Source organism: Crocuta crocuta, unplaced genomic scaffold, assembly GCF_008692635.1.
Source record: "Crocuta crocuta isolate KB4526 unplaced genomic scaffold, BGI_CrCroc_1.0 scaffold180, whole genome shotgun sequence".
NCBI classification, from domain to species: domain Eukaryota; kingdom Metazoa; phylum Chordata; class Mammalia; order Carnivora; family Hyaenidae; genus Crocuta; species Crocuta crocuta.
The window spans coordinates 4,617,997-4,644,977 of record NW_027527549.1 but is presented as its reverse complement, the minus strand read 5'-3'; the positions used below and the strand labels follow the sequence as shown (position 1 = coordinate 4,644,977).

The window sequence follows — 26,981 nt, the reverse complement described above, 5'->3', positions numbered from 1 at the left end:
AAGATTTTAAGATCTTCTCTTTGCTCCAGTGTTGTTGGTTTCCTGTTAATGTGCCTTGGTGTGGTTCTGTTTCCAAGTATCATACTGGTAAGCCCAGAACAATCCAGAAACTCCTGTCTTTCTATTCTGGGAAATGTTCCATAATCATTTCTCTGATAATCATCTCCCTTCTGGTTCTTCTACTCCTTCTTTGTGGCACCCCTGCTATTCCAGTGCTCACCTTCCTGGGCAGAGCTTCCAATTTCCTTGCCTTTACTCTCCTAATTTCCAGTATTTGTCTTTTTGTTCTGGAGATATGGTTCACTTTCATCCAGTTCTTCCATTGAGGCTTCTGTTTCTGTTATCATCATTGTTAGTTTCCTAAAGTTCTATTTATAATTGCACATTACTTTTTTTATAGCATCTTACTTGTCTTACCTGAGACCATATCTTCTCTTCTCTCTATGAGGATATTAAAGTCCTTTGAAATACTAGTGTTTTATCCCTAGATTGGGTCTTTTTCCTCAAATTCTTTTTCTTTTTCTCTCAAGTTTCTTTTTTGCTTTTGGGGTTTTTTTTGTTGTTTTTTTGTTTTTTTGTTTTTTTTGGTCTCTATTTTTCATATCAGAGAGTAATACCTAATGACATTTGCCTTTTTCTTCATGTTAATAATGAGACACTAAAAATATCATAGGAAGTACTGCGTGAGGTCAGGGCAGGAGGGAATTGTCAATAAACGGATTTCATTTTGGGTGATTTGGCTGGGTAGTTTCCTGAGGATACCCATCAGTGTTGGTGTATTAGTCTGTACTCTTAAGCCATTGAAGTTCTTCAGAGGAAAAAAAACCTGAACATGTAACTGAAAGACACAACTTACCTGTTAGGATTTTGGAAGCTGAGTAGTTGGGGGAAGGCAATTACACTTCTTACCATTCAGGTTCTAGATCTGCATTGTTCAGTGTGGTAACCACAACTCACAGGGAGCTTCTGACTACTTGAAATGTAGTTTGTCCGAATTGTACATTTGCTATACTATATACATAGTATATATTACTTATATAATACAGTATACATTTCTTATTATTATATATATTACTACATATATAATATATATTTGGTTTAAGTATACATACCAAATTTCAAAGACTTAATATGAAAAAGGTGATATATCTCATTAACCATTTTTATACTGATTACATATTGAAAAGATAATTTTTTGACATACTGAATTAAATAATATATATATATTTAAGTTTTGATTTATTTATTTTGAAAGAGAGAGAGAGAAGCAGAGAGAGAGTGAGGAGGGGAGGGACAGAGAGAAGAAGAGACAGAACCCCAAGCAGGTTCCACCCTGTCAGTGCAGAGCCTGACACGAGGCTCAAACTCAAACCATAAGACCATGGCCTGAGCCAAGACCAAGAGTTGGATGCTTAACCAACTGAGCCACCCAGGTGCCCCAAATAAAATATATTTTTTAAATTAACATTACTTGTTTTGGGTTTGTTTTTTTTTTTTACTTTTAAAGTATGGCTGCTATAAAATTTAGAATTATACATGTGGGTCACCTTATATTTCTTGGACATTAATTTATAGTTTTACACAATTCTCATTTTTTTCTGTAGTACAGGTTTCCCTTAGCAGTGCCTAGGAGCTCACTTCTTAGAATCCATGGAGTCTTTTCTATAGGTAATAATCCTCCCTTTGTCTGCAGAGGAGGAAGATGGGCAGCTGCCTAGTTGCTAAGAATTGTTGAGGGCTTTTGGGGGCCCTAACAGCTTCTTAAAAATACTTTAATCTTCCTATTTTCAGTGTTTCTTTGACCCCATTCTCAGAGCAGGGCAGTGCACTGCCATTCCCTTGAGCCTTTCTGCACTTCTGCACAAGGGTACTTCTGGTCTCTCATTAAATTAATCTCAGAATTTGATTTTCTGTTGGCTGTCAGTTACCCCTAACTTTCTACTTTCCAGCTTCTCAACTGTTGTTGCCTTTGTGTCCTCTCCTGTGACCTTCAACGTTGTGGCATTAAAACCCAATAATTTTACTGTTCATTTAATGAGCTGTCAAGAAGTACATGTGTTTATCTTTCATCTTTAAATGGAAGTTCATTGTGGGCTTTGGTTTCTTTTCGATTTGGCTCCATCCTCACCACTCTATGAATCACTGTCCTGCCAAATCTAATGGACAATTATCTTTCTTCATCTTCCTTGACCTTTTAATAGCATTAAGAGCTAATCACTGTGAAATACTCCTGCCTCTCTGTTTCCAAGGTGCCATACTGTATTTCTCCTCAGTGCTCTGGACTTTTGTTGATCTACTGTCTAAATATCAAAATGCCTTGAGTTTGAACACTGAACCATCTCCTCTCTTCTGTAAACATCCTTGTGATGATTTCATCTATCATCTATGACCTAATGCTAATGACTCCTACAATTTTATCTTCCAAATGATTGCTTAGGTCCATACTGGAATACCTAACTCCAAATTCCACTTGAATATATGACAGGCATCTCAACTTTAGTGTCCCACACAAAGCTCATAATTTTCCCACCTGAGCATGTTTCTCTCCTCATCCATCTCAGAAAATGTCACCTTCAAGCCAAAAGGCTAAGAGTTCTCCCTTATCTCTGCTTTACTGCATCCTGCGTGTCTGATCCATCATCAGGTTTTGAGGGGTGTACCTCAGAATATATCTTGAAGCTCTTCACCATCTCCACTGTTGGCTATGTCAGTCCAGCCACCATCCTGTTCTACTGCAACAGCCTCCCAATCATTAACCTGCTTCAGCTCTTGTCCAGTCCATTCCATGAATCAGATACTCCCATCAATTTCTTCTGCTTAGGACACCTCTCTGAATCCAGGATGATCTGTAAAAATCTAAATCAAATTTTAAGGGAAAATCTTATCTATCTTGTTAATTTTTGTTTTCCTAGAACCTGCACAGTACCTGGCACATCATAGGTGTTTATTTTTTTAACTGAGCTATAACTAACACACAGTGTTATATTAGTCTCAGGTGCAAAATATAATGATCCAACTATTCAATACATTTCTCACCCATTTCCTCCCCACCTCCCCTCTGGGCAACCACCAGTTTGTTCTCTGTATTTAGGAGTCTAGTGTTTTGTTTGTCTCTTTTTCCTTTGTTTGTTTGTTTTGTTTCTTAAATTTCACATATGAGTGATATAATAAGGTATTTTTCTTTCTCTGACTGATTTATTTCACTTAACATTATGCCCTCCAGATTCATCCATGTTGCTGCAAATGGCAAGATTTCATTAGATGGATGGATGGATAGGTAGATAGATATAGATATAGATATCTATATATATATCTTACATCTTCTTCATTCATCTGTGGTTGGACACTTGGATTGCCTCCATATCTTGGCTATTGTGAATAATGCTTCAATAAATTTTTTAAAAATAAAATTAAAAAATAAATTTTTACATAAAAATTTAAAATTGTAATAAAAATTTTTATAAAAAGTTTAATTAGTTCATGGTATCAGCAATATTAATATAGAATAATGGGTAAATGCCAAATAGTAAAAAAAAAGGAAAAAAGGAGAAGAAAGATATTATTTGAAAATTTATCAAAAATTGATTTGAGAGCTACCATAGCTCTGAGAAACTTAATGCTATATATTCTAGCAGCCAAAGTAAGTATGGAAACAAATTTTACAGATCTCTCTAATGGAAAGAAGGATACATGTTCATCAGAAATGAACGTATTTCGTTTGGGAGTTTAAAGTCTAAAAGGAACTTGAATTTCCAAAAAGTAAAGTAATGGATAGTACCCTATGTAACAACAACAAATAAATGAATGCAAAAATATTCACCACATGTGTGCCTCTCGGGGAAGCTGTAATAGTTTCAATACCACTCTATAAAGACACTCATACTGGGGACTAGATTTGGGAAGCAAATGTATTATTTTGGTAATGCTACCAATGTCAAATGGAAAGCAAAAGGAAAACAGTCCTTTGCTAACATAATAGGCAATTCCATGCCTTCACATCACCCAAACAGCAGAGAACTGAAGGTTCCTACATGAGATTGATGTTGAAAACGAAAACAAAAACAATCCACAGCTGTCTAACTGACTTCCCTGAGTCGTGTTTCCTTGTGTTGATTGACAGTGAAATGGAAGCAAGGACACAAGTGTGCCCTGCCCTCTGTGCCCCTCTATTGGTAGCTGCGATCGCAGTGCATGCTGAGGGTGGAGTGTTTTGGAAATGGCCAAGGTTAGAAGTCATGTGGAAATAGTACGTCTGAGGAAGGCCACGCTCGTTTCTCTATACTACAGAATGGTGTGATGGAAACCATTCTTTGGAGTGCAAAAATGGTAACAGAGAGACTGGCGTCAGCCCTGGCCTCAGAACGTATGAACCCTATTTTCATAGATAAATCTCTCATCCTTTCTCAGCCCCAATTTACACTGAAAAATGAGGATTTTAATATTTTGAAATAGGACAAATAATTGTACCTATGTATCCGGGGTTTTCAATGATGATAACATGTGATGATCTATATGAAAGCATGGAAAATGTTAAATAGCTGCTCCACTTAATTATTATCTCCCGGCCTTAATAAAAACACTTGAGCAAATGCCTCTATGCCTGGGGCTTAGTGTTTTATTTTCTGTAAGAGTTGCTGAAATGCTCCCAAAAATATTCTACCACTTACGTTCTCGCTAACAGTGAGACTAACATTGTGGAAATAAAGGGATGAGGGTAAGGTGTCAGAGATATGCCCTAGAAGGAGAGGCTTCTCATGGGGGGGCGGGGGGAGGGGAGACAGGACAATGTAATTATTTTGATTTCAGGTTCTTCAAGAAGCCAGCCAGCAATACAGGTGGATTGATTCTTATTATCATACCCAAGACAACTCTCTACTTTTAGTCTTTCATAATCCAATGAATATACAACGTCTGCATTGTGAATATTGGAATATTGCCCTTCACTCCAATGTTGGATTCAGGTAACCACCTTAGACAGTTTAGTTAACTAGTTATCTTATTTTAGTTAGCTTGCTGGTTACTGGTTAATTAGCTTTTAGTTCCTTAGGCTAAGGTAAGTGCTTCAAGTCAAAAACTAAGCCTTCAATTTAGTCTATCAAGTTGAATGTTTGAGGTGTACCAGGTGCTGTAATAAGCATCAAAACAATACCAAATAAAGAAGACAGACGTCATTCCTGGGCCCATTAGGTCTAGTGGGGACGTTATTACCTTACATCTGATTTATTTTGACTCTAATAAAACTGCCTCTGGAAGATCCCAAGGAGAAACTATAAAACAGGACATTCTTCATGCTGGTTTTGGATAACTCCATTTGATCTGGGGAAGACTCAACAGTAGAGCAACTGAGTGACATTATCAACACAGCAGTCAGGTTCTCAGCAAATAGAGACCTCTAGGAATCAGTGGTCTTTTTTTCTTCCAAGCCCCTTAATTATTTCTTCATGATCTTAAAGCTTTGCTCTGTCCTCTCAGTAATGATGAGAACATTTCATTATTTTTCAATGGTGATTCACGTAGATCCAGTATTTATTTGTCCAGCATTGTTTTAGTTTAAATTTTTTTAATGTTTTGTTTATTTCTAGGAGAGAGAGAGACAGCATGAGCAGGGGAGGGTCAGAGAGAGAGGGAGTCACAGACTCTGAAACAGGCTCCAGGCTCTGAGCTGGCAGTCAGCACAGAGCCCGATGCGGGGCTTGAACCCATGAACTGCGAGATCATGACCTAAGCGAAAGTCGGACACTTAACTGACTAAGCCATCCAGGCGCCCTGACAGCATTGTTTTAGTTTAAAGGGATGCAGAAAGATACAGAGAATGGGCTTACAGAATAACTGGGAAAATAGGTCATGTGCTAATCCTTTGCTCACGTATACAGTAGCTTACAGAATATAGTACATTATTTGGGGAAGGGTAGGAACACTTCAAATGGAAAACCATTTAGAAGTAGTGGCTCCCTACAGGCTGGATGGCAGAGCCCAATGGGAAAGGATGAGGAACAGCTGATCTACAACCTCTGCAGTTCTTCTAAAGTTAATCTCTTATCCAGGATTTCTATTTCTTCTTCAATTACTTTTGGCAATTGACATTGTTCTACAGATTCATGCATGACATTTGGATTTTGGATGCCTTTGGGAATGAAATTAAACAGTATTCTCACAATAAATGCCCATTCCTGAGAGAGATGTATTAGTGTCTTGTCTTTATGATTATAGTTTTGTCTATTTCTCCTGTTAGTTTTGCGTGAGTGTATATGTGTATCTGTTTAAACTTATTTTTGAATCTGTATTTTAGAAACATCCTTCTTAATGCATTGTAAACATTTATCAGCATGAGCAAATGTCCCTCTGTGTTCCCCTTAATGCTTTTCACCTTGAATTTCACTACATTTGGTATTAATATTGTTGGATAGTCTCTTATATGGAATTGTACTCATAGGACTTTCTCAATCATTTTACATGTCAACTAGGAATTGTGTCTCACTGTGTTAATAGAAAACTGACTACAGTGGCTAAACTAATAAGGGAATTCTTTTTCTTCTGTAGGGACAAATTTGGAGTTAAGGATCTGGATGTTTTCTGGCTTTCTAACCAGCCATCTGCCATGCTTTCATTTTTCTGTATCATTTTCATTTGTAGATACATGTCTTTTAAATGTTACCTTGGTTTGTTCAGCTACTCTGAGATCCTTTGTCTTTGAAAGATTTTAATAATTATTTTAATAATTAATAACAATATTTTAAAACTTTATATTTTAAAGAATCAATCTGTTCACTTCTATTTTATAAATAATATGTTTGGCCTCATTCTTACCATTTGATTTTACATGCACATATCTACTTTAGGATTAATTCCTTTTCATCCCTTTGTTAGATTGAATTTTTCAGTTCATTCTTAGTGTGTGATGTTTTTAAAGTTATACTTTCTATTAATATACCTATAGAGGTTATCATTTTAAATCACATATTTAAATATTTTTATATCATAAATGGAGCTAATGAGAATTAATATCATTTCATGTTAAAAATTTTAACATATTTTCACTTACTCCCAACAAATTACCCTTTTGAAATTGTCTAGAAATTTTATTTCCAACTGTTAAGCAATATTTTAAATCACATACAGGTAGCACAAATAATTATTTACATTTAATTACAAATTGTACTGTTTGTATGGAGTTTCCCCCAAAAAATAAAACTAGAACTATGCTACGACCCAGCAATCACACTACTAGGTATTTATCCAAGGGATACAGGTATGCTGTTTTGAAGGGGCACAGGCACCCCAATATTTATAGCAGACCTATCAACAATAGCCAAAGCATGGAAAGAGCCCAAATGTCCATCGATGAATGAATGGATACAGAAGATGTGGTATATATATATATATATATACAATGAAGTATTACTCAGCAATCAAAAAGAATGAAATCCTGCCTATTGCAATTATATGGATGGAATTAGAGAGTATTATGCTAAGCAAAATTAGTGAGAGAAAGACAAATATCATATGACTTCACTCATAAGAGGACTTTAAGATACCAAACAGATGAACATAATGGAAGGGAAGGAAAACTAATATAAAAACAGGGAGGGGGACACAACATAAGAGACTCTTAAATATGGAGAACAAACAGAGGGTTACTGGAGGGGTTGTGGGAAGCGATGGGCTAAATGGGTAAGGGGCGTTAAAAAATCTACTCCTGAAATCATTTTGCACTATAGGCTAACTAACTTGGATGTAAATTTAAAAAACAAATTAAATTTAAAGAAAACAAATGTACTGTTTTTTACCTCAGCCTTTTAACTTATATACCATGTTGTCTTCTTTCTTGGATTTATTTTTTCAATGCAGCTGGAGTACATTTGTGATTCCTTCAGAAAGTATCTGGCTGGTGAATTCCTAAATCACTGCATGCTGAAATAGTCTTTATTTTGTCATTCCATTTGAGTACTGATTTGGCTGCATATGAATCTGTGTTCCCTCATCATGAATAGACAGCAAGAACTCTAGGTTTTGTTTGAAACGTAGACACATCAAAAGGTTCTGAACCTGAGAGAGACATGATCTGACTTTACAGTGAAAAAGATCTCTCTATTCTGTGTTGAGAATAGACCACTGGGGGGTCAAGGGTAGGTACAGGAAGACCAGTTGGGGGAGGGGGGGGAGGCTATTGCAGCCATCCCAGCAAAGGGCAATGGTGGTGTAGACCAGGAAGAGAACAGTGAGGCAAATGAGAAAAGATTCGATTTTGAATATATTTTAAATATGTGCTTTAAAATACCATTTGGATTTCGCGACATTTGGGAAGTGGAGTGAGAGAAAATCAGAGTGATCAAGGGTAACTTCAGGGCATTTCAGCTGATCGACTGAAGTGTAGACTTGCCATCAGCTAAGAGAAGACGATTGGTTCATGTGGGGAAAGGTTGAGTTTGAGATGTCTCTTCCCTTCTCAATGAAGATATTGAGTACCCCAAATTCATAGTCTACATTTTTCAGTTTATCTCTTTAAAGGGGATCAAAAATGAGAGAAAATTGTGAAAAAAACCTGACTTTAAAAACCCTGTAGCTTTATTTTTCGAGCCTCAGGCCTCACTTTCATACAACTTGACAATAATTAATCTTGATTATCCAACCTAAATATTTCAACTTACTTCCTCAGAAACAACTCTCTAAGGACCCTCAAATGTTGTAAGTATACATAACATTTCATTAAAACTAATTACAGTGATCCACATAAATAGAATAAATGGATTTGGGAACAAATATGACTGACTCCTGGTGAGTAACAACTCACTGATGTGACCCTAAGTGCACACGCAGCGTAGGGCACAGTATTTAGAGCATGGGTATTCCCAGGCCAGTAAGTTTACAGCAAGACCGGAGCATTTCAATTAATCCAGTGAGTCATTTAGCTATCGTCACTTAAAAAAGTTTCTAGTATGCTATAAAAATGTCCTAAAAAGAAACTGTACCATATTACTCTCCAGCTAACAGTGCTGAGAGTGTTTCTTAAACTGTCATCAACTCTTGGTATTAAACTTTTGAATCCTTGACTGGGTCAGAAACATCTCACTTTTAAATGTGCGTGTCTTTAATTGTGGATGAAGTTGGGCATTTTTCATATGCTCACTGAATATTGTATTTGACGACTTTGTATGAATTACATCTAGGATATAACTGAGCCTATTGCATTTGGTATATGGGCAATTTAGGGTCAGTGCATTTTTGCAACGTTTATTTGTACAATTGGCATCATAAGTATTATTGACTTTAATAGTAACTCAATTGTCATTTGCTTTTTGCTTTCTTTTTTTAGGAATTATTTGGAACTCGTTGCAAAATCCATTCAAGATTGGATCGTAAAAGAAGAAGCCATATATCAGGAATCTAAAATGGCTGAGGAAATCAATAGAACGAAGGCTGAGCTGGAATTGAAATATTCTGTTCCTGCCAAAATACCTTCTAACAAAATGTATTCTGTTAAAAAATCTAAAAGTAAGTCACTGGTTGAACTCACACGTAAAGTCCAAAGACATTTTTCTATTTGATAATTTAATCAAGACTGAATACTTCAATATTAAAACGAGTTACCCACAAATTTCTGTGACTCTTCACTTTCTCTAAAAAATAGATAGCTGAGTTCCAAATATGATAAGTTTGGTGATGGGATAATGAAATATCTGTCTTATATTGATGCCACCTCCTGCCAGATTTGGAAGATTCGATCTGTCCTATAGATCAAATCGATGTTAGGGAAATGCCAGATGTCTTTATTTTGGTAGGGTCGATAGTTTCAGCTATCTAGGATTTGTTGACAGTATATGAGGCAAATTCAAAGTCAGTATATTTCCATTAGAATACTTATAGATTCCAAAAGTGAAATTAAAACAAGACATTTCTTAGAAGAGCAATCATAAGAATCTCAAGACTAATTGGGAGTAGGAATCTAAAAATAAAGGGAAAATGGATTCTTGAGGATTTGTGACAGGCACTTGACAAGATGTGGAGTCAATACATATGTATTTTGTTGTTAATTTCCATGGCTTTGATGCTGTTGGGGAATGGAGAAGAGAGTGAGAAAAAGAGGAAGGATACTTGATAAAGAAGTAAAGCAATGAGATAACCTGTCTGGAAAATATGGATATCTCACTAGGGAATGGCTTCCACATTAATAATATTCATTATTTCTGNTTGATAAAGAAGTAAAGCAATGAGATAACCTGTCTGGAAAATATGGATATCTCACTAGGGAAATTAATAATTAATATATATAGCGTATATATATAGCGTAAGTTGAGAGAGATTTCTCATAAAGAAGCAAAGCTATAGATTTTCCAAAGATTTTGCAACTTCTGTCAACTACCGAAGGATTTGTGTTTGACTTAATTCTAAAATAAAAATTTGAAAGCCAAGTTTGTAATGAATCAGTCATCATCCACTAAAATGGTTATATAATCCATCCATCAGTTTGGCCTTTCTCCTGATGGCGGCACAGAAAGACACCACTAAGTATCTGGAATGATGGATGGGACTGTATAAAAAAGAGAGATAGGGCTACCCTCTCACAATAGTGTCTAGAGCCACACTTGCCTATGAGCAGGAAAAATTGTGTGTTGACCGCCTTTTCTTCATTCTATTTCTAAACAGAACCAAATGCTTAATTACTATCTAGATCCTGTGAAATCCAGAATATGGTTAGTTGGAGATTGGAATACACTTGGTAGGTATTGCATTCAGTTTGAGACCTCTTAAGCGAAGAAAGTTGTAAATCTTCCAAACAGAAGGACTATTATAGCAAGAGGAGGGCTTCAGTGTGGAAGGAAAAGTTAGATTTGTTCCGTGTGGTCTTAAGCTAGGATTCATTAGGTTAAAGCCCTATGGATAGAGAGTCCACTTCAATAAAAGCTTCAAGGTCTCAACACAGTGAAAATGTGAGTTCCCCCTCCCTGGAGGAGCTCAGTTCCACTTCAGACATCCACTCTGGGGACAGCAAGAAAGAGTGAGGGATGAATAAATGGAGAGTTGAACTTGATAGCCTTTGAGATCCTCTACAGTCCTGACATTTGGTCCTTCTATAAAACTTTGTTGTAGAGAGTTACTAAGAAGTTTCATTTTCTCTGGTTTCAGGTAATAAAGGAATGAGCAAAGGAGAGATAGCGGATCAAGAAAAAGAAAAAGAAAAAGAGAAGGAAAAGATTCCTTTCATCTTAGAAGGCTCTCTCAAGGTAATTCAAGGAAAGACATGACACTGAATATTTACAAACTCAAATTTATTGTGCGATAGAGAGTTTGTGTGGTGGAACGAAAGTGATCTTTTTTGCTAACCTCTCAGAAATAATTGAGTCTGCAATGAAAAGCAGTCTCTCACCAAGCTGTCTCCTCTTCCAGATAATAAACTTTTAAGGAGTTCTCTGGCCTTCATTTTCATATAACCCAAATCCGATGTGGTGCTTGTTCTTCGCAGGTGTTTGTTTCTTGTTTCCAATTTGTAATGGGATTTTTAATTACAAAATTAATTAATGCTTTTATAAGAAGTCAAAATTAGTCTGGTTCCCTAAACCCCTAAAAATAAGAATATGAACAATTTGGTATGTTCTATACTTCTACATCCATGTATGTACAAATATAAAGAACGTTTTCATTTGTTTGCTTTCGGTTTAGATTTGGTATGTTTTGTTGTTTTTTAAATTTACTCTGCCACATACTGTTTTTTCATAGCAACATATTATGACTATCACTTTTAGATAATATCTAGAGATCTAACTTATTTTCATAGCAATATTGTTAGTCTATAATTTGGATTTATAGTAAAGTATTAAACAATTTCCATTAATAAGCACCACTTATTTTTCTATTTATACAGAAATATTTTACTTTTATGTAGTCAGATCAATCACTTTTGGCCAAAATTTAAGACACAATATCACATTTTGGCAAAGAAGTGAAGCGCAGTGAATTCTCATACACTGCTGGTTGACATATAAGTGGGCATTTCAAAGTGGACTTTGAAAAACTGGACATATCTACTAAAGTCAAGCATACGATTTCCTTTTAACCTAACACTTCCACTCCTAAGGATATACCTAATAGAAATGCAGGTATGCGTGTACCAAGACACATGGACAAGGCTGTTCTTGCAGCATTAATTCTCCCAAACTAGAAACAATTCAAATATTCATTAGTGGAATGCCTAGTATGGTTTAGTCATATGATGAAATACTATGCAGCTCTGGAAATGAACGACCTATAGCTACACACAGAAATATGGATGAATCTCAGGGCACTTGGGTACCTCAGTCGATTAAGCGTTCAGCTCAGGTCATGATCTGACATTTGTGAGTTCAAGCCCCGTATCGGGCTCTATGCTGACAGCTCAGAGCCTGGCGCCGGCTTGGGATTCTGTGTCTCCCTCTCTCTCTGCCTCTTCCCTGTTCACACTCTGTCCTTCTCTCTCTCTTTCTCTCTCTCAAAAATAAATAAACATTTAAAAAAATGTTTTAAAGAAATATGGATGAATCTCACAAACATCATGTTGAGTACAAGAAAGGAGAGAGTCAAAACCATTATGTATGGTTTTATTTACATACAAAACTAAGCTGAAGTATTTTAAATTAGCCTAATTTTCTACTGCCTTTAAGGCAGTAGAAAGAGGTGGTGATTGGGAAGAAGCTGAGGAAGGCTTCTGGGGAGCTGGAAATAGACTTTCTTAACCTAGCAGTGGTTACGGGAGCATTTACTTGGTGGCAACCCATTCAGCTATTCAATTGGGCTTTATGCTGTTTTTGTTTATATGTTATGGCTTCTCAAAAAAATTTTTTTTTTAAATCTGTCTTTCTTTTTACAGTTTCAGGGCTTCTATCAGATTGATTCCACCTTGATTTTACATTAATTTTACTGTACCCTCTTAGAATCTTTTCATAGATAATGCTTTTTATATTCAGATATCAAATCTTTCTGAAATTCGCTGTTTATAGTGTAACAAAGGGGTTTTTTTCTTTGCCCATGTTGACTGTCATTTTACTAGTACTATACTTAATTAAATGTAATATTAATTGTCCCTGCTACACACACAACTAAATTGGTGTGTTGGCTGTATATTAGGCACTTATTTATTTATTTTTTATTTTTTTTTTCCTGTGACTTAATTTGTTTTATAATTGGAAATTAGTATGTCTTAATCCCCTGCACCCATTTATTTTTTTGGAACCATTTTTGAATGCTGTATTCTGTTCCAGTCACCAGCTTAATTATTCCTTTGCAAGCACCATACTATTTTAATTACAATAGCTTGGGGTTGGGGGCGGGGGCGCCTGGGTGGCTCAGTGGGTTAAGCATCTGACTTTGCTCAGGTCATGATCTCACAGTTCGTGAGTTCGAGCCCCACTTTGCGCTTTGTGCTGACAGCTCAGAGCCTGGAGCCTGCTTTGGATTCTGTGTCTCCCTCTCTCTCTGTCCTTCCCCCACTCACACTGTCTCTCTCTGTCTCTCAAAAAATGAATAAATGTTTAAAAAATTTTTTAAATAATAATAATTACAATAGCTTTGTTGTAAGCTCATACATTGGGTAGGCAAGAGCTGACTTCCATACTCCAATCAGTATGCAATAAACCACAAAACAGTGTAGGTTAATATTGGTGAGCCCCCCTAAACTTGTGGTCTCAATGGTAACACATAATTACAAGGCAAATCTTTGAATTTATATTTAGTTGCTGCTTTATTTTATTAAATTTTAAAAATGTATGTTAGTTTCTCTCCTTTGTTTTATTGACATATTGAATTATGATGACTTATTTAACATTTTAAAAATCTTTTTAATGTTCATTTATTTTTGAGGGAGAGAGACAGAGTACAAGTTGGGGAAAGGGCAGGGAGAGAGGGAGACACAGAATCCAAATCAGGCTCCAGGCTCTGAGCTGTCAGCACAGAGCCCGACACAGGGCTTGAACCCACAAACTGTAAGATCTTGACCTGAGCCAAAGTCGGCTGCTTAACCAATTGAGCCACCCAGGTGCCCCTAATGATTGCATTTCTAAAGCAAGCTCCTCTTCAGCATTTCCTAAAGTTTAGTCCTCATCCCACAGTCTTTGTGTATTATGTATTATGATTGCCTAGGAGTCCCTGGGGAGAAGAGACTTAAAAATACAGATGCCTTCACTCCATCCTAATGGCATCTTTGTGAGTCGAATCTAGGAACTTTAATTTTGAATAATCTCCTAGTACCATTTTTATGTACATCATAGATTAAGAATGATAGCACTATTTTTCATATGTTATTATTTTAATAAATAAAACTGGGTTTGATTTGATAGTATTTTATCTAGAATTTTTGTGTCCATTATGAATGAAATTAGTCTATAGACTTTGCGTTGTTATTAACAAGCATCACTGTTAGGGTTAAGTTTGGCTTTTAAAATAAATTAAAGAAGTTGGCAAGGTCTCTGTATCAACATGGAAAAAATCTCTGGAGTTTCTATTTACCAGCAATAACCAACTAGAAAATGTAATAGAAAACAAATATCATTCACAAGAGGAACAAAAAAAGAAAATTAATAAAAGACAAGCAAATCTTTATGGAGAAAATTACAACATATTATTGAGGACATTTAATACTTCATTAAGTGGGAAAATATACCATAATCATGGATGAGAGGATTCAATTTAGGAAATGAAATATACTATAAAATCAATGTTATTCTTATCAAGATTCCAACAGAGTTTTGAGGAACCTTAGAAAAACCAATTCCTAGATTAATAAAGAAAAATAAAAGGATAAGAGCTTTCTTTCAGATAGCATTTGACTGTCAAATTACATCTCTTTATTTTCTCCTTGATGTGCATTTATAGTTTAAGCATATCTCTTATAAAGAGGGACTATAAGCTAGACTTTTAAAAAATGCATATCTGATTATCTTTCTTTTAGCAGAAGAGTTGAATCCATTTATATCTACTCTGATTAATTACATATTCAGAATTTCTTCAACTGATGTATTTTGTATTTTCTATTTTCCTGCTTTTTCTATGATCCTTTTTTCTACCTTCCTTTATTTTATGTTGAATTTACTTTCTTTTTTCATTTGCAATCAGTTAGTGATGGGAACACTAATTTGAACGCTAAGTGAAATGTCCTCCCCCAAAAAACAATTCTATTTTTCTTATTAGTAGACCCATATTACAAAAGAAATTTATATTCATTGACTTGTCATTAAAATATTTGCAGAAATTACTTTCCTCTCTTATTACATAAGTACCCTACATAATGTCCTTGACTTTGCCCCTTGACAGAAGTTTAGAATGTATGCGCTCTATTTCTACTAGTGGTTGCTCTAGAAGTTCAACTTGCATAGAGAATTTAATGAAGTCTAAACTTAATAAAATATCTTTAGTTTCTTCCAGAACAATACAAGGAACTATTAATATTATTTAAAATTTGTTTCCCTTTTCTCAACTTATATTTTAAGTTTTATCTTGTTTTGTTTTGTTTTTTTTTGTTCCCACAAACTGAATATTATTATTGTCATTGTTTTACACAGTCAGTGTTATTTAGCCTTAGCCTCATGCTTACCATTTGTTTTGTCAAGCATTTCTTCTCAAATTTTATATTTTGGAACTATTTCCTTTAAAACTTTTCTTAGTGCAGGTTTGTTGTTATTAAACCTCAGTTTTTACTTACCTAAAAATGGCTTTATTTTACCCTTATTCATTGAACATAGTTTTCATTTATAAAATTCTCAGTTGATTTTTTTGTATCTTCTGAGCACTCTCAAGATATTGTTCCACGTTTTCCTGGGTTGACATTGTAGTTGTTAATAAATTGTTGATCTAATTTGTCCTTTCTTTATAAACAGCTTACCTTTTTTCTCCAGCTGTNGTAGAGCACACAATGTACAAATAATAAAACATATACTACTTTTTGTTGTAAATTCCATTTAGCCAGTTGATTCTCATGAAATACTTTCACTGATTTTTACTAAGCTCTTAGCCAAACTATGATTACAATGGACAAAGATTCAATATGAATGTTGATTGATTGGTATTTTCACTGCCAGGAACAAGGAAGACAAAAATGAACAACAGAGGGATAAATCTCACTCATTCATCAATGACTTCAGCAACTTCTTTGCTGAATCAGATAATAATTTGTATTTATTTTTTATTTTTTTATTTTTTCGAATATTCATGCACAGGGCAAGCAAGGCCTAGGAAAGTTCCAGCCATGAGCTTCCATTTGCTTCCTTCTAGTGGAATTGTGTAGACAGTGAGTACTTCTCCTAGTAACAATGTGTGACTGCATACATGGAGCATTGACATGTAAAAAGCTAACCCAGACCTTGGTGTCCAGGGCTTTGTTGGAGGTCATTTACACAGGCATGGCTGAGGGACCACATGGCTGTCCTGTGTCTAGCCTCTCCAGAGGTCAAGTTGAAACCACGTGGCTCAAAGACCCTCCTGTAAATTAGATTATAAATTGCACTACCTTTTGTAATCCAAGGCCCCAAGTAAACAAAGACACTCACCGGGCAGGATGCTCTAAGGCCCTAGAGGCCATGAGCTGGACAAGAGTCTAACATTCTTTGAGCAGAGTTAATTCTTTACTGCACAGGTCAGGCCCTAATTCTTGGCCCAGGCTTTCTTATAGCAAAATAATCATATTTGGTACAGCAATAGTGTCAGTATGAATATGCCTAACACTTGGAGACTCCAGTATGGAGTAGGGATAGATTTAAAGAAGCAACTAACCCATCCTATAAAGTTATTACATGCATTTTCATATTTCTGTACCAATTTGATTCTTTGTTGCCCCTTTAATCCAGTATTATTTGTACCTTATGATAATGTTGTACAGGCTATTTAGCATAGAAATTAGTTGATAGTTAGGTAAATCCATTTCTTCCTCAGGCTAGTCATTTTTCCATTAATATTACATCTTGAGGAAGATTTGTCTCCTAGAACATTGAATCATCAATATCAGTATTATGGCTTATTTACATATGGTAATTTACTGTACCAATACCAGTGTTAATACCATATTGGAGTATGGTTATGGAACAATTCAGTTCCAGAAAAAAAAAAATCAGAATTTCAGTGGTATTTGGTATGCCTTCCTAACAGAATCAGTTCATGAACAGATATTATGGACAGGCATCATTACAATTGGCCATGATTCAGTTACTTATTTACAAGTCCACTGAGGGGTGAAGCTAATTGCCCTGTCTCAGTTTACAGACTTGCAGTGAAACTGGATTCCGTTGTGTGATGTTATATAGCAGGGCTTACTTTCCATCTAAAGGGACACAGGGGGGGATCCAAAATAGTTACTTTCCCTGTTATTTGAACTACCGGATATCTTATTCTGATCTATTCCTGGGGCAAGGGCCATCAGTGGTGCAGTGTAAATTACAAGTACTCCAGAGAATTTCTGTATTTGGAGGTCCACAAAATTCCCATAGGCATGCCCCAATGGGCAGTTACAATGGAGAGTCATTGCCCATGAGTACTTCAGGTTTCATCTGTATTAAAAGTAGTAAAAAGGTGCCATTCAATTAGGATACAAGCACTTCTCAACATGGGGTCTGAGCATTATCCGGATTATTGTTTTACCCTTCCCAACTCTATTAGCTTCCTGGGGCTGCCATCAGAAAATGCCACAAACAGGGAAGCTTCAAAACAACAGAAATGTATTGTCTCACAATTATGGAGGATAGAAATCTGAAGGTAAGGTCGCAGCAGTGTAATTCTCTCTCTGTAGGCTCTGGAAGAGGATCTTTTCTCACCCCTTCCTAGCTTCTTTGTGTTTGACAGCAAGCCTTGGTGTTCCTTACTTTGTAGATGTATCACTTTTTAGATTCTAGAACATTTCCTCAGTGTATCATACTACTAGTTGCAATGTGACAACTCCAAACATGACACTTTCAAATTTAATTTGCATTACTAACATTTCCACCATCACTTTCATAAGTTTAGATAACCAACAGTTATCTGGTTTGTAGCATTTGCTGATCCATGTAGTGTAAATACTCCCATCAGGCAATCAATATGACATCACTGAATGCAGAATTGGAAGCAATATGCAGTAGCACACTGCATATATTATATTGTATTTCTATGATACAGAGATAATTGATATAAATAACCTCAAAAACATAGATAATAGGGAAATGTAACAAAACAATTAAGAAGGTGGTAAGTTTTTGCTTCGGATTCTGTGACTCCTTTTCTCTCTGTCCCACCCCACCCGTGGCCTCTGTCTCACACTCTCTCAAAAATAAACATTAAAAAAAAAAAAAGAAAAAGAAGGGGGTAATTTTTAAATATTTAATGCCTTTGTTTTTAATGTGTTACTCAATTGTACATTTGTATAATTTCATTTTAAATAATGGCTGCAGTTAACAACCAGCTTGCAAAATTCCTGAAAATTTACCAATAAACTCTTTCAAGTCAACATAAGCTAGATCTAGCACACCCCCATGACTTCCTGCTTTTAACTCATTGGCCTTCCTGAATGTTATGATTCATGTCTTTCATCAACTCTGGAAATGGGCAATCATTATCTATTCAAATATCATACTGCTTTTCTAAAGGTCTCGTTTTCTAAGAGGGCTTTCAAATTCACCTTATTCTTAATACTGACTTATTTCTTATTTAAACTTTCGATCCTTTCTTCTCTTTAAGCAAATTAAAGACTAAGCAGATTAAAATACTTATTTTACCTCCTCTATTTGATAATTCTGATACCTTCAGTCTTTGCAGATATGTTTCCATAGTTTGTTTCTTCTCCAGATTCTTACTTTTGGCTTACTTCTTCATGTTTTGTGGTTTTCAATTGTGAGCTCATATGTACCCACAATCTTTTTAGAATACTTTTTTAAGGTAATGTACATTTTGGTCACACCGTGTGAAAATAGGCTGTGGTTCGTTCTCAGGGGAGACTCCTCCTACCCCACCTCACCTTTCATGCAGGGCCGAGGAAGCAAGCTAGAATTCATGGTTTTCCTCTATGGGGAAAGATAATCTTTTAGTTCACCCAACAAAGGTGTCATTTTTAAAAATACCTGCTCCATTCGTAGGTCTCTGATCTGACTTTCAGTGTTATTGTTCTGGTCCCTGGTAGCCTGTGGAAACGTTTCATCAGTTTCCCTGTTCCTCACTGGATTAATGCTTTCTCATACCTCTTAATTTGCTGCCAGCCATGCTATCCACTACAATGATGATTTTTATATTTTACCTATCATTTTTGAAATATTTTGTGCCAGGAATGTTTCTTTGAACATCTGGTCTACCATATTGCTGGTTAACCATGTTTACTATGTAAATTGGGGATTCAACTCATGTGGAAAGGTATAGGAAGCAGGGAGATCAGCTAAGAGGCAGATGTAATAGTCCAGGCTAAAGATAAGAAGACCTGAATTAAAGAACATTGGAACAGAAGGGGAGAGAGGAAGCTGAGGAGAGGATAATCTCTGAAGAGCTTTGACAGGGTATAATACTGGGAAGTTGGGTGAGAGAAGAGAAACCAGACTAGCTGCAAGGTCTCTAGCTCAGTATCTTTTATTTACAAAATTTTTTTTTAATACAATTGANACAAACCACGAGATCATGACCTGAGCCGAATTCAGACGCTTAACTGACTGAGCCACCCAGGCGCCCCTCTAGCTCAGTATCTTACTTAACTTGTTAGAGATACCACTCTCAAAAAGCATTTGAAATGTTCTCCCAAATGAACCTGAATGGAATCTAACGTGTTTCAAAACAACGTTAATATTTTTAAACGTGTTTACAGGCATGGAAAGAAGAACAAGATCGATTAGCAGAAGAGGAACGCTTAAAGGAAGAAAAAAAAGCAGAAAAGAAGAGTAAGGAAGCTGGCAAAAGGAAAGGCAAGGAAAGGGTAGAGAAAGAAGATAGTAAGACTTTGAAGAAAAAATCGCTTCCAAAGGAGAAACCTAAAGAAGAGCAAATAAACATCCCAGAAGTAACAGAGGAGCCCCCCAAGCACCCAGAACCTGAGATTGTTTATCCGGTAAGATCAATGTTCTAAGAAGCCTCTTTGGGTCCTTACTCATTGTTTTGGGAAAAACACAGCTTGTGTGAAAACACAGGGTTCCCAGTCTTCACTGACCCCACCAAAGGCCTTGGAGTTTCTTCCAGCATAGATGATCTCAGACCCTACTCTACCCTCTAATGCCTAGGACCTTCTTTATCAGTCACCAAGATAGGAACTCCCTGAGGCCAGTTTTCCATGAGTGCCCTGAAGCTAGGTTACTAAGGGAGGGGGAATGGAGATTTGACACAAAAGCATTCATTTAGGTTAGTATAAATAAACAACTATGAAAGATCATCACAGTGAGCACAGAGGTGACTGTGTTTCCCTCCCTGACAGGATTTGCTGAATTGGCACCCATGTTTTTGGCTTGTATGCTTTGGTAAAACCTTCCCTTGGCCAGTCTCTCCCTCAAGAATCTTATGAGGAAAACTTAATTGGAAAGAGACAGATAAAAATGAAACAGCCCTTGTCCTTTCTAGGTGCTACTCTAAGCCAGTTCTCAGGCATTAGCTTGCATCACCATCACTTGGAGCTCTATTAGCAACATTTAGTAAAAAAAAAAATGCCTTTACCATAGGACTCCCTAAAATGTGTCCAAAAATAAAGTGTCAGTATTCCTCAATATATCAGTTCACTTTAAACAGAAAATTAACAGCCAATGAAAGAGAAATTGATTTCTTCTCCCACTGCTTTTCAATCATACAGTGATTTGATTTGCACTAGGGTATCAGGGAGATCCAGTGAACAGATTTTAAAAGCAGGGACCTCCTTTAATTCTGCCTGTCACTGTAAGACCACAGGAGGCGCTCGAGATAATATGGACTGCAGTCTCTGAGTCTACAAAGTAACACACATTCATTTAGTCGAAATTAAGCTTACAGCAACTTGAACCCGCTCACGGCGATGAACCGATTTTTGTCAATTGGAGCTCCACACTCAAAGTGTGATGTTTTCCCTTCTAGTTTCATGGATATAATATGGGAGATATACCCATCCAAATCTCAGGAACAAATTCTTATCTGTATCCTTCGGATGGAGGGCGGATTGAAGTAGAGAAGACCAAATTTGAAAAAGGTACATTTTGAAGGCAGCTGGTTAATCACTTGAAAGACAGTAACCCCTTTCAGGGGGTCTCGGGGACTTGAACCGTGAGTGTGATAAGTTAGGGTGGTAACGGGGCCTCTGTAGTTTATACGCACCATGTTTAGCATTTCCAGACTTCACGTTCTTCTGTTATAATCGCCTGCAGGGCATGGGCCAGCTGAGAGGTTAGCTGGGACACTCTGTGAAGAAAATTCTAGTCATGAATGCCTTAAAATATTTCTATATGATCATGAAATAAATAGTAACCACAACAAGCAAGGAGCTAATTAGTAATATTAATTACAACACGTAGTGACATCTCAGAAACCAAGCACATACTATGAGTTTAGAGCAAATTTCTGGTTTGGTTTCTGGAGCACAGAGCTTGCAGGCATTGCCGCTGAGGTTAGTTATTTGAGCTACAGAGAAGTTGCTTCTGGGTTCAGAAGTCTGTGAGTGGGAGAGGAATTTGACAGATGCATGGAGGAGGGTCTAATCTGGAAACAACCTGAAGGAAATGCACATATTTCTCCCCAGGAACCTATCAGGGACATCTTTGATGGCTTATCTTTTTGCTGTGCTTTAAAGATCTCTCAGGTGGATTGGAGACCCTAGGCTTTATTTGACAGCTGATTGTGAGAGCTGGGAGGAGGTCCATTTGGAAGGCCCTGTTTAATGTCCACAAGGTTATGCCCCCCAGGAATGGGCAACATAGGCCCATCCTATTCTCACACTCCGCCTGACACCAACTTACTCTCTTCTCCCTCCCCCTTCTTCTCCCCTCCCGACCTCTGTCTCTCTCAATCCCTCTCTCTTTCCTTCTCTCTTTTTTGTCATCTAATAACTAGCCATTTAATGAGGAAATCATTGCAACAGTGAGATACTGCTCCCTGTATGAAATCATGGCTCAAGCAGAAGCATTATTAGATAGAAACTGCCATATCAAACAAAGGGTCACACTAATAATTTTTAAAATAAAAAAGCCTGCAAGTTACTCAAAGTATTTTAAACAGTGGTTAGTGGTACAACTTACATCAAATGTCAGGCCATTTTATTATATAAGGTTTGTCTACTTAAAACATGACAGGGATAGTTATTAATATATAGGTACACATATTTGTATTATCATATGTTTTAGTATTTGATATTTTGAGCACCATCCTTGGGTATAGGGTACAATTAGTAGTCATTAAAAATGGAGCTTAGAATCACATAACTGAGAAAACTACTGGACTCAAGTTTTGAAATGTTACATTCTATTCTATCTACAGCTATGTAATAGCTACATAACTATTCCTTGCTCTCATTGAGATTTGTCTATGCATACGTTTAGTAGTTTCAAGTGGGTCACAGTAAATGAAATATTTTTATCCTAATCCTATCAGTTTTGAGAGATGGTAGCCCTGTCAAAATTGAAAAGAATAATCTGAGTTTAAAAAAGAAGAGAAAAGCTGAGAAAAGGGACCAAAAATGAGTCAGAACACTAGAAGAGAGAATGGACCATTAGGAAAATGCTTAGTTGCTCTATGAATGATAATATCTACCCTAACTAATTGATGTAATTCTTTATAAATTATAAGACCCTTTCACATTGGCTAACTCATGTGATTAATCACAAAATTGAGTGTAGGTAGCCTTGGCCAATGTATTTTCTCTTCTGTAATTTGGTTTGAAAGTCTGAAAACAGGGGTGCCTAGGTGGTTCAGTTGGTTAAGTGTCTGACTTTGGCTTCGATCATGATCTTACAGTTCCTGAGTTTGGGCCCCACGTTGGGCTCTGTGCTGACAGCTTGGAGCCTTGGAGCCTGCTTCGGATTCCGTGTCTCCCTCTCTCTGCCCCTCCCCTGCTTGCACTCTGTCTCTCTCTCCCTCAAAATAAATTAACATTAAAAAAAAATTTTTTTAAAGAAAGTCTGCAAACATCTTCCTGATCCACCTCCCATTTATTTCTGGGATTCCACCCAGAATCTCAGGCATCTTGAGGCATCTTTTCATGAAATAATGATATCCATAGGTGTTTCCACTCCTTGGCGTATATTTTGTGCTGCATTATTTACGTGTCTTGTCAAGCGTCTTAATGGGGCATGATCAGCAGCCCATCTTCTATCCCCTGATTTTCCCCAGGGCCAACTTTTATCAAAGCAACCGTGAAAAAGGACAAGCACACTTTTATAATTCATTTAAAAGACCCTAAGAAAATTGTGAGAAAGGAAAAAAAGGAAGAGAAGTCTTCAGAAGATGAGAGAAAAGGAAGAGAGGAAGAGCAAAATCTTCAAACGGGTAAGCAGCTGCCTCTTTGTGTGAGTGGAGGTCAGTATTCCAGTGATGCATCAGACCCATCCATCTGACAGCGACACACCTGTGTCTCTACCACTTAGCAAGTGTAATTTTTCCAGATGGTAAGGCAAGCATTTTGCCATTCTGCTTATGTACATTTTCCCTAAGGAGTACATACATCGCACACACAGCCCATAGACAGTGGTCTGCTCACTTGGTTATTCCCCATCTGGACACCCCACTCTTGAGTCCGGTTGTCACACAGAATCTATATAGGTGGCTGCCTTTAAGTAGCAACATTGAGTGTGCAATGTCCATCCTTGTCTAAATCTTATTTTACACAACTTGTACCAAGTGAAATCTCTAGGACTCGGGTTCTCATTAATTGATTTCTACTAAAGCTTTTCTCCAATATTCACTACAAATGATGGGGTTTCCTTCTGTGCTCTATCACTTAGTTCTTCCTAAGGTCTCACATTTTTTAGGTTACGAGGACAAGAGAAAAATCCTATATTTAGTCTTGAGAGTCTCTACCTCTGGTAATGGGAGCTCCAGGTGGATGTCCATGAAACTTATATACTAATTATAAATGTATTATACATCATGAAACTTCCTGATAATACTCTTTAATATCTCCAGGCAGCACCACCTGGGAAAACTAAATGCTTTCTGCCCAATGTGACATGGATTATACCTGCAAAAGGAGAAGAGCTAATTATTAATAAAATGTCTTGAACTCTAATTAGTAATAAGATACATAACTAAATCTTACTAATAGATTCACTTATGATTACAGTGTTCTCCAAACTTAAGAACACAATGCATGACAAGTCTGAGTGTATCCAAGAACTTAAAACAGAAATTTTTAAATTACTTTTCTTTATTTTGCCTGATATAAGAAGATGTGGTTTATTTTCAAAAAATTAGGAAATTAGAATATTGAAAGAAAAATACAGTTGCCCATAATTCTATCACCCCAGTGGTAACCACTATTGTAATCTATTTCTTACTTTATCATCTTGAACCTTTTCTTATTCATTAAATAATCTTTGAAAACAAAGTTCTCTAATGGTTTTGTAGTGATTCATTGGTGTATATACATACATATCAATAATTTACTTAATCCTACCCACGTTTTTATATACACGATTTCCACTTTGCACTGACTTTTGCTTACATGTCTTTTTAATAAGATGGAAATGTCCTTGACTTGACTTGATTTTGTCTTTTAGAAAAATCAAATACAGAGAATAAAGCTGTCAGCAAGTTTGGGTCTTTCTCTGCCACCTTAGAAAATGGCATCTGCCTGTCAATCAGTTACTATGGGCCAAGTGGAATAGCACCAGGTAAAATAAACACAACAGCAAGGATAAGTGTCCCATGACCAAGTGTATCTGCCTACCCCCACCGTGCTCACCTGTTGATTAACATGTTCTGACCTAATGCCCCTCTTTTCCTGAAAGGTGGGAATGTATGTGTGAGTGTGTCTATATATGGGTGTATTTACATGTATGTACATGTATAATCTTTCATACAGAGAAAAAACAGTGCTTTAACATCTGCAAAAGAAATTGTCATATATAATTTTGCATACAATCACATATATTTATAAAATTTTATAGATAGATAATTTCAGTTATCTTTGTTAACTAGCCCAGGAAAATATGTCTATTAGTTGGTGCCAAAAAACAGACAAACAAACAAACATGATTTCTCAAGGATTCCTCTTGGTTTTCCACAGAATAATATTTTTATGAATCCTGTGATTGTGAAGTCTCAAATGTGCTTCAGAACTTAACAGCCTTAAAGGAACCATTCATAGGACATCTTGAAGAATTCCTTTACCCCACTTTTAATGAACAAATTCTCCAACTGGAAGCCATTTCCTTACAAACCACAAAATAATATGTCACTTAACCAAGAACCAACTGGTAAATCTTGTGGGTATCCCATGCATTTTACAGGGATCTAAACACATAGATTTAATTAACAAGAAAAAGCTTTACAAAATCAAAAGATAATCCCTATGCTATATAGCCTTAAAACTATGTGAATATGATGGTGATCCAACTATCTGCCTTACTTTCTAGATCTTTTTATGCAGAAACAATATTTCATTGGACCATAACAATCTTTCTCTTACCTTGCACAAAATGCTGTAGTACTCTAGTGAGTTAGAGCGCCCATTAAATTTGTTAGTATTTTTGCTTTATTTGGGGTTTTGTCTTTTAATTTTGTATTTGGTTTGTTTCTGAGCCAGCACTTGAAGTCATTCTGTGCCTAACAAATTATGTATTCAATCCATTATCATACACAGTCACTAGAAAATCCTATCTGTTCTCACCATGACTTCAGATTAAGACATTACACTCTCCTATCAACTCTACTGCTGCTATTTCTTACGTGATTTCCTTATTTTTTTAATTTAATCTTTATGCTTCTATGCAATTATTCCATTTAAAACAAATGTTCCCAATTTCAAGTTATAAGTACTGCATTTGAAAATTGTTTACAGTGGGAAAAAAATGGAAAGACTTTCCAATGCTCATGGGTTGGAAGAACAAATATTGTTCAAATGTCTATACTATAGACGCTATAGTGAAATAAGTCAGTCAGAGAAAGACAAATACCATATGATTTCACTCATATGTGGAATTTGAGATATAAAACAAATGAGCAAAGGGAAAAATTAGAGAGAAAGAGAGAGAAAGAGAGAGAGACAAATCAAGAAATGAACTTTTATTTTTAAGAAATAGACTTTCAGTTATACAGAGCAATTAGGGATTGAGGAGTATACTTGTCATGATGAGCATATACTTGTCATGATGAGCATAGGATGCCATGTGGAATTGTTGAATCACTCACTATATTGTACACCTGAAACTACTATAACAATGTATGATAACTAACTGGAATTAAAATAAGAACTTAAAAAAATAAAAAGCAATGTTTCACTTTTCATTATTAAAAATATTGAAGGCATACATCTTTATAAAAAATAAACTCCTTAAGTATGCACATAATAGTCATATTGAAGAACTTTTATCTGCTAATAACTAAACAAATTTCCAATCCAGTTATCCCCCCTTGACTGGGTATATACAGCTTTCCAGAGGTTGTTCATCTTGCTTAACTGAAACCTTATACCCATTAATTAATAACTCCCCATTTCCTTCTCCCCAAACCCCTGGCACCACCATTCTACTCTTTGATTCTATGAATTTGACTATTTTAGATAACCCTCGTAACTGGAATCATACAGTATCTGTCTTTCTGTGACCAGATTATTTCATGAAGCGTAATTTCCTCAAGGATCCATCGATGTTGCATATTGCAGAATATCCTTCCTTTTCAAGACCGAATAGTATTCCGTTATATGTATATAGCACGTTTTACTTATCTATTCATCTGTTGATGGACATCTGGGTTGTTTCCACCTACCCTATTCTTTATGTGACTTTTAGTTCCTTGAATGCTTTCCCTTATCTCTGGCCATTTGTTCATGATTTGCCTCTTGCTCAGAACACTTTCTCCTGCTGCATGTACCACCACTTACAACAATTAAACTTCCTCCCATCCTTCAG

General features: G+C 36.2%; 1 protein-coding gene across 1 annotated transcript in view; it reads left to right on the top strand.

Moving 5' to 3' along the window:
* The window catches only part of SPAG17 (sperm associated antigen 17), a 234,340-nt gene that overhangs the window by 115,991 nt on the left and 91,368 nt on the right, over positions 1–26,981 (top strand). The window contains exons 18-24 of the mRNA XM_077767475.1: positions 4,807–4,961; positions 9,314–9,492; positions 11,125–11,222; positions 19,775–20,014; positions 21,001–21,112; positions 23,245–23,400; positions 24,630–24,743. Coding sequence (XP_077623601.1) covers positions 4,807–4,961; positions 9,314–9,492; positions 11,125–11,222; positions 19,775–20,014; positions 21,001–21,112; positions 23,245–23,400; positions 24,630–24,743 — 1,054 coding nt within the window. The remainder of the gene's footprint in view (positions 1–4,806; positions 4,962–9,313; positions 9,493–11,124; positions 11,223–19,774; positions 20,015–21,000; positions 21,113–23,244; positions 23,401–24,629; positions 24,744–26,981) is intronic.